This window comes from Mytilus californianus, unplaced genomic scaffold (assembly GCF_021869535.1).
Source record: "Mytilus californianus isolate M0D057914Y unplaced genomic scaffold, xbMytCali1.0.p SCAF_10, whole genome shotgun sequence".
In the NCBI taxonomy this organism is placed as follows: Eukaryota; Metazoa; Mollusca; class Bivalvia; order Mytilida; family Mytilidae; genus Mytilus; species Mytilus californianus.
Window position 1 is genome coordinate 52,266,823 of NW_026262582.1, and position 14,491 is coordinate 52,281,313.

The following is a 14,491-nucleotide window of genomic DNA, read 5'->3' on the forward strand; positions in this document are numbered from 1 at the left end:
GTACAATTTCAGAGAGATCCATACACTTGAACACAAGTTATTGTCTGGAAACTAGAAAAATGCTTATTTTTGGCCCCTTTTTGGCCCCCAATTCCTAAACGTTTCGGGCAATTACCCACAAACTCAATTCCAGCTTTCCCTTTGTGATATGGAACCTTGTAGTACAATTTCAGAAATATCCAAACACTTACACACAAGTTATTGTCATGAAACTAGAAAAATGCTTGTTTTTTGCCCCTTTTTTGGCCCCTAATTCCTAAAATTTTGAGGCAATTACCCCCAAAATCAATTACAGCCTTCCCTTTGTGATATGGAACCTTGTGGTACAATGTCAGAGAGATCCATACACTTACACACAAGTTATTGTCTGGAAGTTACAAAAATGCTTATTTTTGGCCCCTTTTTGGACCCTAATTCCTTAACTGTTGGTACCATAACCCCCAAAATCAATCCCAACCTTCCTTTCGTGGTATTGAACCTTATGGTAAAATTTCATGGAGATCCATTCCCTTTAACTAAAGTTAGAGTGCGAAAACCAATGTGTCTTCGGACGACGCCGGACGACTCCAGACGACGACGACGACGCCAACGTCATACCAATATACGACCAAAAAATTTTCAATTTTTGCGGTCGTATAAAAATGGCGGGAAAAGGCTGACTCAGATTTTTACTTGTATTTAGCATTGGTATCATTTAGGTCTCAAATCGTAAGAAAAGAAATCTAAGATTACCTTAAATTTTGGTAATGACCTTTCATGAGCTATTGAAGTCTTCTATGAAAAGAAAAGTGAGTGATATGGGGCAAAATATTTTACCCTGTATCGCAGGAAAAAACACAAGGAGTCCAAACATCTGACAAATATTCCTAAACCTTAATGTATTAAGTAATGTGTTCTGGACTATGATGAATATTTGTTTTTTTCTAATTCCCAGGTACAATTTCAAATACTTTTCAAACAATTTTGTCATTCATTGTTGTAACTTGTTATATTTCACTCATTCAATCTTGAACTGATTTTAACCTGTGTTATTTGTGTCATTGAAGAAGATAGATTAAATGATTGTTCCTTAATTAACCATACAGTGACAAATATTTCATGCATATAAAGGAGACACATAATTATGATGAATGTGTTCAAGAATTAATTGAACAGAAAGAACTTACCATTAACTTGAATTTAAACATATATTTAGCTTTGCCGTTACTATCCTTCACTTCTTTTGCAAATATGAGACACATGTCAAACAAGAACAAATGACGTTCTCTTCCTTTTCTGATAAGCTGTTTAGGATCCCAGACAAGGAACTGATCTTGTAAGAACACCTCCCCTAAGGCCTCAAGGTTATCCTCAAGACCCTCTAACATACTAAGGTGCATGGCATCATTGGCTTTCTTTGGCACACACATCATTACTTCTAACCCATCCTGAAATAAAGAATGAAACTGGGTACTGACAAAACTGTATTTCTACCCAATCATAAAATAAGAAACAAACTATATTTAACCCAACCACTTTCTTTATGTTCCTGTCCCAAGTCTGACGCCTGTAATTCAACAGTTGTTGTTGTTAGTAGCTGTTTGCCTTAATTGTTGTTTTATCAATTAATAATCGTTTATGAATTATTTTCTTTTTTCACCTTAGCAATACTGATTATAATATGGAACAAACTTTTGAAGAGTTCTTAAATCAAAATTCAAATGACTTGTAGTGTGAAAATTGAATAACATATGAAATATTTTTGCTGTAACAAGTTTTAAGCAGCAACCATTTATCTGTTCAGTAAAAGACTGTTACTTAGTTATAAAGCCTTCCAATAAATAAAATATATTACCTTTATTTCCCCAATATGTCCCTCACAACAAGCCAATAAATCTTTCAGCAGTAATTGGTACTTGGTTATACGTTGAACTGGTTTTATAAGATAAGAAGCCAGAGGTTCAGCTAGACTAGCTTTCTGTTGTAACTCCTGAAAAGTAAAAATAAAATTAAAAAGCAAGTCGAAAGTGTCAACTGGACTCACTTAATACTTAATCAACTAGTCTTTTAGTAGACTCTTGATGATGATGATCATGATGGATGGCTGCAGCAAGTAGACTCTTGATGTATACTGATATTTTTCTTAATTTTAAATATAACATGTGGAGTTAACATCAATGACAGAATCTCCACATCACATCACTACCAAAAAAGGTACAGAGTACCTATGTGATGGACAAATGCTAAACACATGCTTAATTGCTGATCTTGTTATTTCTCCTTAAATTTACATAACTAAAATTTCATATGGATACAAGTGATTAGATATGAGATTCATTTTTCATAAAATTGCACAATATTTTTTTACAAAATCACATTTTAGATGTTCAAACTGAGCTAGAATTGCAAAACATGTTATATGCTCCTAAAGACTGATTTTTCAGGGTTTGTTTGAATGATGCAAAAAAGGACTGGTATTTAGACCTTTACATCTATAACTGTATTTAAAATACCTCAAAGTAGCTCCCAGCATGCTCCACCAATGTTTGGTTTGAATCTGGTTTGTTTCTACAATACGTTACATATATGGAAAATTTGCTGGCCTGAAAAAATAAAACAATACTCTTCATGAAATATATTCTGTTTCAATGCATATGAACATTACAGCTACTTTAGAAAAATTTGAAGTCAGGCAAAAGATACTAAAATAACAATGAATAAGTTGTTATGATTAAAACACTTCTTTGAAAAGCAAACTCTCAAATATCTAAAAAAAAAAAAAATAAATGTGGATAGTGTCCACACGTGGACACAGATGATGCCCCCGCTTGCATATCATATAGTTATAAAGGGACATAACTGAAGAACGTTAAAAGTGACGCTACCCAAATTTGAACTTGATCTGAGTTTTGTGGTAATAGGCATTGTGTGTAAGTCTCATAACATTTGGTTGAGGCTAACTTAAGTAGAGAACAGAAACTAAAAATTCAGCAATTTTTCTATTTGTAAACATGCATAACTCTAGAACGGTTGTGTATAATTTTTACAGACAAACTAAAAAATTCAGCAATTTTTATGTTTATAAAGGGACATAACTCAAGAATGGTAAAAGTGTTGCCACTTAATTTCGTACTTAATCTGTATTATGTAGTAATAAGCATTGTGTATAAGTTTCATAACATTTAGTTGAGGCAAACTCAAGTTAAAGAACGGAAACAAAAAAATTGTACTTGATCTTTACTGAGTTTTGTGGTAATGAATATTGTGTATAGGTTTCATTATGTTTGGCTGGGGATAACTTCAGTTACAGAATGAAAACTAAAAATTTTGCAATCTTTCAATTTATAAAGGGGCATAACTCAATAATGGTTAAAGTGACACTACCCAAATTCAACTTGATCTGTGTTTTATCAGTGGAAGTCAAAATTAAACATTGCATTGTATAAAGCATTGTTTGTAGTTGATTCAACTATAATCATGGTCAAAGGAAGATAACTCCAATTTTAAAATATATTATAAACTTGATATTTAGAAGAAAATAAATATTTTGCAATTTTTCTATTTATAAAGAGACATAACTCTAGAACAGTTAAAGTGATGCCACCAATATTCAAACTTGATCTGTGTTTTGTGGTAATAAGCATTGTGTATCAGTTTCATAACATTTGGTTGAGGCAATCTTAAGTTAGAGAACGGAAACTAAAAATTTTGCAATTTTTCCTTTTATAAAGGGGCATAACTCTAGATCGGTTAAAGTGACACCACCAAAATTCAAACTTGATCTGTGTTTTGTGGTAATAAGCATTGTGTATAAGTTTCATAACATTTGGTTGAGGCAAACTTAAGTTAGAGAACAGAAACTAAATATTTTGCAATATTTCCTTTTATAAAGGAGCATAACTCTAGATCCGTTAAAGTGACGCCACAAAATTCAAACTTGATCTGTGTTTTGTGGTAATAAGCATTGTGTATAAGTTTCATAACATTTGGTTGAGGCAAACTTAAGTTAGAGAACGGAAACTAAAAATTTTGCAATATTTCCTTTTATAAAGGGGCATAACTCTAGATTTGTTAAAGTGACGCCACCAAAATTCAAACTTGATCTGTATTTTGTGGTAATGAGCATTGTGTATAAGTTTCATAACATTTGGTTGAGACAAACTTAAGTTAGAGAACGGAAACCAATTTCGTACGTACAGACGGACAAGGGTAAAACTTAATGCCCCCTCCGCTACAAGTGGGTAATATGGTGAGGAAAAGAGTCCCTTCCAAGCAGTGCTCCCCCTCTCTCAACTTTCTATAAAAAAAAACCTTTAAACTGTCTTTGCAGCCTTTAAGATATCATTACTGTTATTGTGTGTAAACATATATAATGTATATGAACATTTTAGCATATAATTTAAGCAAGAGTTATCTCACCTTTTCTACAAATTAACATTTATTTTGACTTCAATCAAAATTGACTGAAATGCCCAAGTGCATGTGATGCTTCAGGTGCAATTCAGATTTTTTTTTACAACTAATGAATCATTTGTATAGGTAGATGATAGTATTTTAAGGTGTAAAGTTGCACTAATATCTGTATAATAAACTTACCCAAGTGACAAAACAATGGCCGACATCTTCTGGTATGGTTTCATATTTCTCTAACTCTTTTAAAAATATTCTAGAAACAGAAAAATGAAATCAAAAATACACATCTAAAAACATGAGAAATAAGAAAATAAGGTGGACAAGTGTATAACCTTCATAAGGCTATCTTTCGAAAATATTCAGTATGAAAAAATGATTATGTAATCTGAATACAAAGCCTACTATGCACTTAAAAAAGAAGGTATGCTGAGTAATGTGACATTTACAAAGATAACATTTCAAGAAAGTTAATTCAGACTTCAAGATAAAATGCTCCGCAGGGCGCAGCTTGATACGACCGCAGAGGTCGAACCCTGAACAGTTGGGGGAAGTATGGACACAACATTCAAGCTTGATACAGCTTTGGATTTGGATTGTGATTAAATATTTGACACAGCATAGGTTTCTAACACAGATTGAATGTGGTCTAAGAACTTAAAAATTTTAAATTGGACATTCACCTATTATGGTCCAATATCCAAAATCTAAATACATGGTTAGATTCAGCATATCAAAGAACCCCAAGAATTCAATTTTTGATGAAATCAAACAAAGTTTAATTTTGGACCCTTTTGACCTCAATGTGGACAAAGTTGATAACGGGGCCCAAAAATCAAAAATCTAAATACATGGTTAGATTCAGCATATCAAAGAACCCCATATATTCAATTTTTGTTGAAATCAAACAAAGTTTAATTTTGGACCCCAATTTGGACCAACTTGAAAACTGGGCCCATAATCAAAAATCTAAATACATGTTTAGATTCAGCATATCAAAGAACCCTAAGAATTCAATTTTTGTTAAAATCAAACTAAGTTTAATTTTGGACCCTTTGGACCTTAATGTAGACCAATTTGAAAACGGAACCAAAAATTAAGAATCTAAATACACAGTTAGATTCGGCATATCAAAGAACCCCAATAATTCAATTTTTGATGAAATCAAACAAAGTTTAATTTTGGACCCTTTTGACCTCAATGTGGACAAAGTTGATAACGGGGCCCAAAAATCAAAAATCTAAACACATGGTTAGATTCAGCATATCAAAGAACCCCATATATTCAATTTTTGTTGAAATCAAACAAAGTTTAATTTTGGACCCCGATTTGGACCAACTTGAAAACTGGGCCCATAATCAAAAATCTAAATACATGTTTAGATTCAGCATATCAAAGAACCCTAAAAATTCAATTTTTGTTAAAATCAAACTAAGTTTAATTTTGGACCCTTTGGACCTTAATGTAGACCAATTTGAAAACGGAACCAAAAATTAAGAATCTAAATACACGGTTAGATTCGGCATATCAAAGAACCCCAATAATTCAATTTTTGATGAAATCAAACAAAGTTTAATTTTGGACCCTTTGGACCTCAATGTGGACCAATTTAAAAACGGGGCCCAAAATCCAAAAACTAAATACACGGTTAGATTCAGCATATTAAAGAACCCCATGAAATCAAGAATAAAACCCCATTGAAATTGGTCAAGAAATAAGCAATTTATAGGAAGTATCTTCTTTTGCACAATCCTGTGCTATTAAATATTTCTTGCTATTGCGCAATACTGTACAATTGACAATTTCTTGCTATTGCGCAATATTGTGCTATTGGATATTTCTTGCTATTGCGCAATACTGTGCAATTGAAGATTTCTTGCTATTGCGCAATACTGTGCAATTGAAGATTTCTTGCTATTGTGCAATACTGTGCAATTGAAAATTTCTTGCTATTGCACAATACTTATTATATAATAATTTACACATCCTGTTTGGTGTGTATCTCCTACCATATCATTATTATTTGATTTTAAATATAAATTAGAAATAACCAACTTAAAATGGAAAATTTTAAAAGAAACAAAAAAGGAAAAAAAGAAAAAAAAGGAAAAAAAAATAAATCCCCCCCCCAAATTTTTTGAACCCCCATTATGATTCATCACCCCCAAACTCAATCCCAGCCTTCCCTTTGTGGTATGGTACCTTGCAGTACAATTTCAGAGAGATCCATACACTTGAACACAAGTTATTGTCTGGAAACTAGAAAAAAATGTGTTTTTTGGCCCCTTTTTGGCCCCAAATTCCTAAACGTTTAGGGCAATTACCCCCAAACTCAAACCCAGCTTTCCCTTTGTGATATGGAACCTTGTAGTACAATTTCAGAAAGATCCATACACTTACACACAAGTTATTGTCATGAAACTAGAAAAATGCTTGTTTTTTGCCCCTTTTTTGGCCCCTAATTCCTAAAATTTGGAGGCAATTACCCCCAAAATCAATCCCAGCATTCCTTTAGTGATATGGAACCTTGTGGTACAATGTCAGAGAGATCCATACACTAACACACAAGTTATGTCTGGAAGTTACAAAAATGCTTATTTTTGGCCCCTTTTTGGCCCCTAATTCCTTTACTGTTATTACCATAACCCCCAAAATCAATCCCAACCTTCCTTTTGTGGTATTGAACCTTGTGGTAAAATTTCATAAAGATCCATTCACTTAAACTAAAGTTAGAGTGCGAAAACCAATGTGTCTTCGGACGACGCCGGACGACGCCGACGCCGGACGACGACAACGACGACGACGACGACGACGCCAACGTCATACCAATATACGACCACAAAAATTTTTTTGCGGTCGTATAATAACCTGTCTTTGCTTTTACATCAAAAAAATGTGCAGCATGGGTAAGAGAGAAAATTCACAAATTTCTACAATTTTCAACATCACAGGGAGATGCTCTACATCAGAATTCAAAATTCATTACCAAATCAGTCATTAGCAAAATTCAGGGCTCACACTTCTTCAGAATCATAGGGAGAAGTGACTTCTCTTTTTGAAACTATAGGGAGAAGTGGTGAGATTTGAAAGAGAAGTGTTCCTTCGCTCGCAGCGCTTCAATGTTTGGTTTTCGGCTATAATATAAAGGGCCCTATGTTACCTATTTCTTTTTTTTAAATAGGTGCTCAATTCATACCTGAATCAATTTAAGTAACAGTTGTTTCAGTTTATGTCTTAAATAGTCATTTATAGTTGCACAATTATATTAGTCCTCTTGTCAGAATTTACCATAAATATATATCACTAAAAAGAACTTTTTTATATCAAAAAGGAAAAAAAAGTATCATAAATCAATTGAAATGCAATTAAAAAACTGTTCTGTTTATCATGTTAATAAAATTCATTGTTTCTCATTAAAAAGATATATAAATTAAACAAAGTTAAGCATCTTCAATCAATAAATTGAAACAATGTATTTACATGAAAATGTATACATTTAGCATGGAGATCTAATCAAAAGTCTGTTGACGCGTGTGGAATGCGTAATTTTCACTTTTGGGATCATTATTCTTTTGTCAGCTGTTCAATTCAGGAGTCTGTAGTTATTATCGTAAGAATACAGATTTCGGTCATAGCTGGTCCGCTTCCGATGAATCCTGCCACCGATCCATGGTTCGTACAAATATTTCAATGGCGGAGGAAGAAAATTTACGAAAATAAACAATGTTTTACAAGCGATTCAGAAAGGAATATGACACTTTAAATGCAATTAATGGATCATACATTAACTAAAAGCAATTTTGATCACTTTCTAAAGAAGTAACAATCTTATTTTGCCGAAAATCAGAATGTTTTGATATATGATCTCGAGTAACAAGTACTGCAAGTGAAAGATAGTATACTTCATAAAAGTTGATTCTTTGAAATAACATACGACCAATCTGTAAAGTCAATACTTTCACATCTTTTCTAAAGAAATACATCGTTTATGTTTTTGAATTTCTTCACTTTTAAATGAAAAGTATGCTGTTTCATTGACTTTGTAAAAATGGGAAATCGTCGATGACTAAAGCGACTGCAAGCGACTATTGTGAACACCAGGGCGACTAGATATCGCTTTTGACAGGCAGGCAAAGCGGAGTGACAGACAGGAAAGTGACTTTGTCGTCCCAGTCGCCTGCTAGTGTGAGCCCTGAAAGTTGTAGTAAAATTGTGCAGTCTGCATGATTATGTATCTCAGGAAAATCCCTCTTTTCCTTCAAAACTTTCCATTTTGAAATTAATAAATGGTATGACTGCATTCTCATTGCTGAGGGCCAAAATGTTAATTTGTATTTTTTTTTTTTCTTGGTTAATTTTAATTCTTCTATACATGTACAACTCACTTATTATGGAATTCATATATCTCTTCAATATTACCAAAAACCACTTTCTGTCTGCTCCAGATACCTGTTGGACAGCTCTGTTCTGACATGGCGTTTATATAACACTAAAATGTGAAAATAGCTTTATTAATAAAGTATGACAAAAATATCAAACTTTAAGGTAAATTCAAACGGGAAAAAACGGACAAAATCAAACACAAGACTTTAATATCAACCAACAGAACGAATGGAAAACAACCGTCATATTCCTGACTTGGTAGAGGCATTTTCCAAAGAAAATGGTGGGTTAAATCTGGATTAATAGCTAGCTAAACCTCCCACTTGTATGACAGTTGTTTATTGACAAAATAGGTAAATGTGACAATAATTGGGATTCAGCAGCCAAAACTGTGTAAACATGAGACAAATATAAGATAAACTTATGAACTATTTTGACATTAAAAAATACAGTTATTTTTTCAATTTCAGACTTCAATATTTCATGAGGATTTCACTCATTTTGCAAGGGAGGATGTGAACTAAGGGTCCAATTTTTTCTTCTAAAAAGCTGAAATATCACAAAAGTGTTTTGCCCTAAAAATAATTGAAATGATTGTTCAAAGTTTAAACTGTCAGGTCATTCTAAGATTTAAAAGACAATCAATGACTAGTTTTCACTTTCTTTTTTCTTTGTATTTGCCTGGACAAAAAGTGAACAGACAACGTGCAGGCATCTAATACGTTCAGGTATTTCACATCCCATCTTTTATGGTAAAATTCTATACAAAGCACAAAAATGTTATCATTCAATTCAAAAGTTAACCAAACCTTTAAACAGACTTATTCAGAAGGGATATAGTTACGATTCTGTTTTCAGGTCATTAAAGATGGCATTTTTTGGAATTAATATTGATTCACTCATAGGGTCTTTGCATCAGAAATAAACACATTTATTCTAAAGCCAGTTGTTGGCATGATACTGGTTATGTTCTTCTCGTATATTTTATGATGGTATGATACTTAACCCCTAACGGGAGGGATTGTGCTTGATTTTCATATGATGAAGACATAATCTTTCAATCAGTTTAATTGTGGTCTGGAGCTGGAATGTCAGTAACTGCTTGTAGTCCTTTGTTAATTTATGTTGATCATTGTCATTTTGCTTTGTTTCTACTGTTACCTATTCTAACATCAGACTCAGACTTCTTTTGAACTGAATTTTACTGTGGGTATTGCTGTGTGTTTGTATATTCCACATTGGCTAGGGGTATAGGGGGAGGGTTGAGATCTGACAAAACATGTTTAACCCTGCCACATTTTCGTGCCTGTCCAAAGTCAGGAACCTCTGGCCTTTGTTAGTCTTGTATGTTTTTTTAATTTTGGTTCATTTATATGTTTCGGAGTTTAGTGTGACATCCATAAGCTGAAATAGTATACATTATTGTTTAGGGGCCAGCTGAAGCACGACTCCGGGTGCAGGATTTTCTCACTGTGTATAAGACCCATTGGTGGCCTTGGGCTGTTTATTGCTCTTTGATGGATTGTTGTCTCTTTGATGCATTCCCCGTTTCCATTCTCAATTTTATAATCATATATATAATTTAATTCTTTGGCACTTTAACTCTTTCTGCGTGTGGTTGCCGATGATCTCAGTAGATGATTGGCCAAGTTAAAAGGACATAACCTTTACCAGCTGTCTGGATGAATAAAAATGTGCTAACAGGTGGTAAAGAAATTAACAACTTTATATTTGTGTGAGGTAGAAATCTGGAATGTGGAAGACACTCAAGGGAAATTTTGTTGATCAAAAATGAAAATTTATTTAAAATTTAGAGAAACACATTCTTCCATAGTTACTCATTGATAATTGGAATTTTAAATTCAATAATTAAACTCTTTTAATTAGATAAATCCGATAATTCACTAGTACCAATGTAAGAATCTATATATATAATTAATAAAACAAATCAATAACAAGTAAAACTGTGAGCTACTGCTCACTGATGATACCCCTGCTGTAATATTTCGGTAAACAGGAAGTTGTTGAGTGATGAATCTGAAAACGCATCACACGGTGTAACTTACTTATATAAACTCTGAAACCAAATTTAAGAAATCATTGTCAAGTAGTTCCTGAGAAAAATGCGACGAAAATTTTCAACTTGGCTATCATGTGTAAAATAATACAATTTTTCGGTAAACAGGAAGTTGTTGAGTGATGAATCTGAAAACGCATCACACGGTGTAACTTACTTATATAAACCCTGAAACCAAATTTCAGAAATCCTTGTCAAGTAGTTCATGAGAAAAATGCGACGAAAATATTCATGGAACGGACGGATGGACTGAGGGACTGACAGATGGACTGACGGAAGGACAGACAGAGGTATAACAGTATACCCCCCCTCCCCTTTTTTAAAGCTGGGGTATAAAAATACCATATATTATCTAATAAAAGATTCCGATCTGAACATCATGTTTGCAGTAACTTCTAATTCAAATTACTTACTTTAACACAAGTTTCTAAATCTTTCACATAGGTTCTCTCTGTCTGCAGTAACTCTGCCATTATAAATCTGAAAGTTTAAAGTCAAATCTATGTGGTTGATATAGTGCATTGTCAACAATCATTTCAAAATATCCTTTTCAAGAAGTAGAAAATGATTCAATAAGAAATTAGGTCTGCAATGTCTTTTTTTTAAATGACATGGTTGCTATGAAGAACTTAATCTTTCATTTATATGTGACTTTGAACTTCTACGATCTAATTTTGAAACAAAGAATGTGTCCATAGTACAAGGATGCCCCACTCGCACTATCATTTTTTATGTTCAGTGGACCGTGAAATTGGGGTAAAAACTCTAATTTGGCATTAAAATTAGAAAGTTCATATCATAGGGAACAAGAGTACTAAGTTTCAAGTTGATTGGACTTCAACTTCATCAAAAACTACCTTGACAAAAAAATTTAACCTGAAGCGGGACAGACGCACAGACCTAAAAACATAATGCCCCTCTAATATCGTAGGTGGGGCATAAAAATAAAATACTATTAAATGTGAGATAGAGAAAGAGAAGAAAATACTAATGCTTAGTATGATGTTGTGTTTCTAGGAATTTGCTCTGATTTTTTTGGAATGTAAATTTTGTTATGTATTAAGTATAACCTTCTAATCGATAATTCAAATCAATCACTTACTCTCTTCGTCTGGCTGATTTTCTTTTTTCTTCTGTCAATTCTTTAGGTGTATGATGTAATACTTTCTCTTCAATAGATGAATCACTATGTCTTTGATCTTCTTTCTTTTCTTCCTTTTGAACCTGGAAAAAATATTCAAATAAAAAATTTAAACAAAATGAATTCATAGACTGTAGAATTTCTGTTCTTGTTCATTTAAATTTCTTTCTTACTTCCCTTTGACCAATCAATGGTTTAAAAAAAATTCTTCTACAAAATATAATAAGCAAGCAGTGGTCCTTGTTTTTGCACTGTGTATGATCTTTTTTAGGACACACTCCAGAGGACAGTTGTTTGTACTTTCTAAAAAAAACTTGAATTTATATATTGTGAACCAACACCTGAAGTAGTAATCGTGCGGTAATTGATGGGTGTTTTTGTCTTTATTATCATTTTATTTTCTAAAAAAAAGTAAGTTTCCAATTCCCACTAACAAGGTTACCCTTGAGAAAGTTTGCACACAAAATTTTAATCCAGGTATCTATGATGAGTTTATTTACAACCACTGGGTCAATGCCACTGCTGGTGAAGGGTTTCTACCCATATCACCAGCCAAGAGGTCAGAACTTCTGTGTTGACATGAATTATCATTGATAAGGTCATAATTATAAATTAACTGTTTAGAAAACTTTGCATTTTAGCAAATACAATGGGTTTTCTATCCCAGAAATAGACTACCTTAGCTGTTTTAGACATAACCTTTCGGAATTTTAGGTCTTCAATGCTCTTCAACTTTGCAGTTAATTTGTTTTTTTTCACTTTTTTTATTGAAGCATCACTGATGAGTCTTTTGTAGACGAAACGTGTGTCTGGCGTACAAAATTTAAGTCCTGGTATCTATGATTGGTTATAGCTTTCTCCATATACATCTTTGTTTCTTTTTTATTTCTTTGGTTCTATGCTTTCCTCATGAAGATTAATGCAGAGAAAAAGAGATTCAAATGCAATTATTTGAAACATATGAGTATGACCACTCACCTCTTCCTTTACACCAAGTTTAGCCTCTAGTTTATGTCTGTATTTGTCCAGCCGTACAGAGAAATCTTTGTACCGCTTGTCAACAGCATCACACCACTGCCGTATACTGTTGGCATGGATGTTGCCTTTAGCCATAAAACTGTCAGCCAATGATAGGAGCAGACGGACACTTTCTCTTGTTTCCTACAATGAACAAATAAAATAGTTTTATATTCATCTTCAATATATACATTTCATTAAAAATTCAAAGCATGTAGAATTAGATTGTGTATTCTTGACATACATTTGATAGGTACAACTCAAGTTAAAATCAAGAGAACAAAAAAAATTAAGGTTTTTCCATTCAAAATCTTAATTCGGTTTAGGGTAAAAATTCATCTTGAAATCCCTAATCTCTGTTTTAGACTTTTATTATCAACATTCAGCACTACAGGTTTTGTACTTCTTTAAAATATTAAAAGTTCAACTTTATGAGTATTTCCACATCCTAAATCTGTGTAGACCTGCAATTCTGTTAAAATGTTAGATGCATCTGAACTTCATTCATATTGTTCTTTCTTTCAGTATATGCCCTTTTTCCTTTCTCAATCTTATGAATGAAATTTCTGTACCATCTAACACTTTTGTTTTTATAATCTGCACAAACTGTGTTACAAAGTTGTGAAAAGAATGCAATATGGGGTAATTACAGGCACATAATTTCAAATTTCTTTAATTTCTTTAAATGCAACTATACATCAGTTCTTTCTTTCAATTTAGAAGAAAATGTAAGATACCTTGGCACGACTGCGAAAGTCATAGTACTCTTTTCGTAAAGCTTCTGTCTCTTGCTGACTGTTACCCACATGTTGATGTGTAGCAAGGTAGGCTTCACCATAATCTTTAATCCAGTCTAAAGCCTGAAATAAAATGCAAAAATAAACATTTATATGTTTTACTTATTCATTTAAATACAGTGTCTTGAAAGAAGACTATAAATATTCTACTCAGAACCTTTTTAGGCAACAAAATGAAGTTAACAACTTGAACTTTTAAATTTCAATGTAGTAAATTCAAGGTTAAACTTGAAATAATCAATAAAATCTTCCCCCATAAATTCACCGTACTTAATCACATGTGTATCTTCAATATATTCATTCTTTATCCAATTTTCAGTTTCGACCATACCTATCATGCTACATACTTTAAGTTAAAGGACTCATAACTGTTATCTTCCACCATTTTACATTCCTCCAAAAAATGTAGTTTACATGAATTTCAAGTTTACTCTTAAATGTCTTGCTTTCATTTTATACAAATTAACCTTAAATTTTATGTGGGAAAAGCTTTTGATTTGTGATTTCAATATTTTTTTCTTGAGTTGGAATTTTCTAAAGGAAAACGACTTATTTCCTGTAATGGGAGGACAAATTTGAAATTAATGTATACACAAATTAATGAAGGCTGAATAATGTGAATAATGATAAACTTTGTGTTTTAGAGGCTTTTCCGACAACACTTTTTTTTCTTCCAAATCGGCTCCT

The 14,491-nt window shown here is 32.7% G+C and overlaps 1 protein-coding gene across 2 annotated transcripts in view; it reads right to left on the bottom strand.

Annotated features, from left to right (window-relative positions):
* LOC127718790 (triple functional domain protein-like) overlaps positions 1-14,491 on the bottom strand; it is a 273,187-nt gene that overhangs the window by 149,822 nt on the left and 108,874 nt on the right. For both annotated transcript variants that reach the window (XM_052224840.1, XM_052224841.1), the window contains exons 26-34: positions 13,745-13,867; positions 12,969-13,151; positions 11,952-12,073; positions 11,263-11,329; positions 8,775-8,878; positions 4,576-4,645; positions 2,493-2,582; positions 1,835-1,969; positions 1,167-1,427 (exon numbers count right to left, since the gene is read on the bottom strand). In XM_052224840.1, the coding sequence (XP_052080800.1) occupies positions 1,167-1,427; positions 1,835-1,969; positions 2,493-2,582; positions 4,576-4,645; positions 8,775-8,878; positions 11,263-11,329; positions 11,952-12,073; positions 12,969-13,151; positions 13,745-13,867 (1,155 nt within the window). The remainder of the gene's footprint in view (positions 1-1,166; positions 1,428-1,834; positions 1,970-2,492; positions 2,583-4,575; positions 4,646-8,774; positions 8,879-11,262; positions 11,330-11,951; positions 12,074-12,968; positions 13,152-13,744; positions 13,868-14,491) is intronic.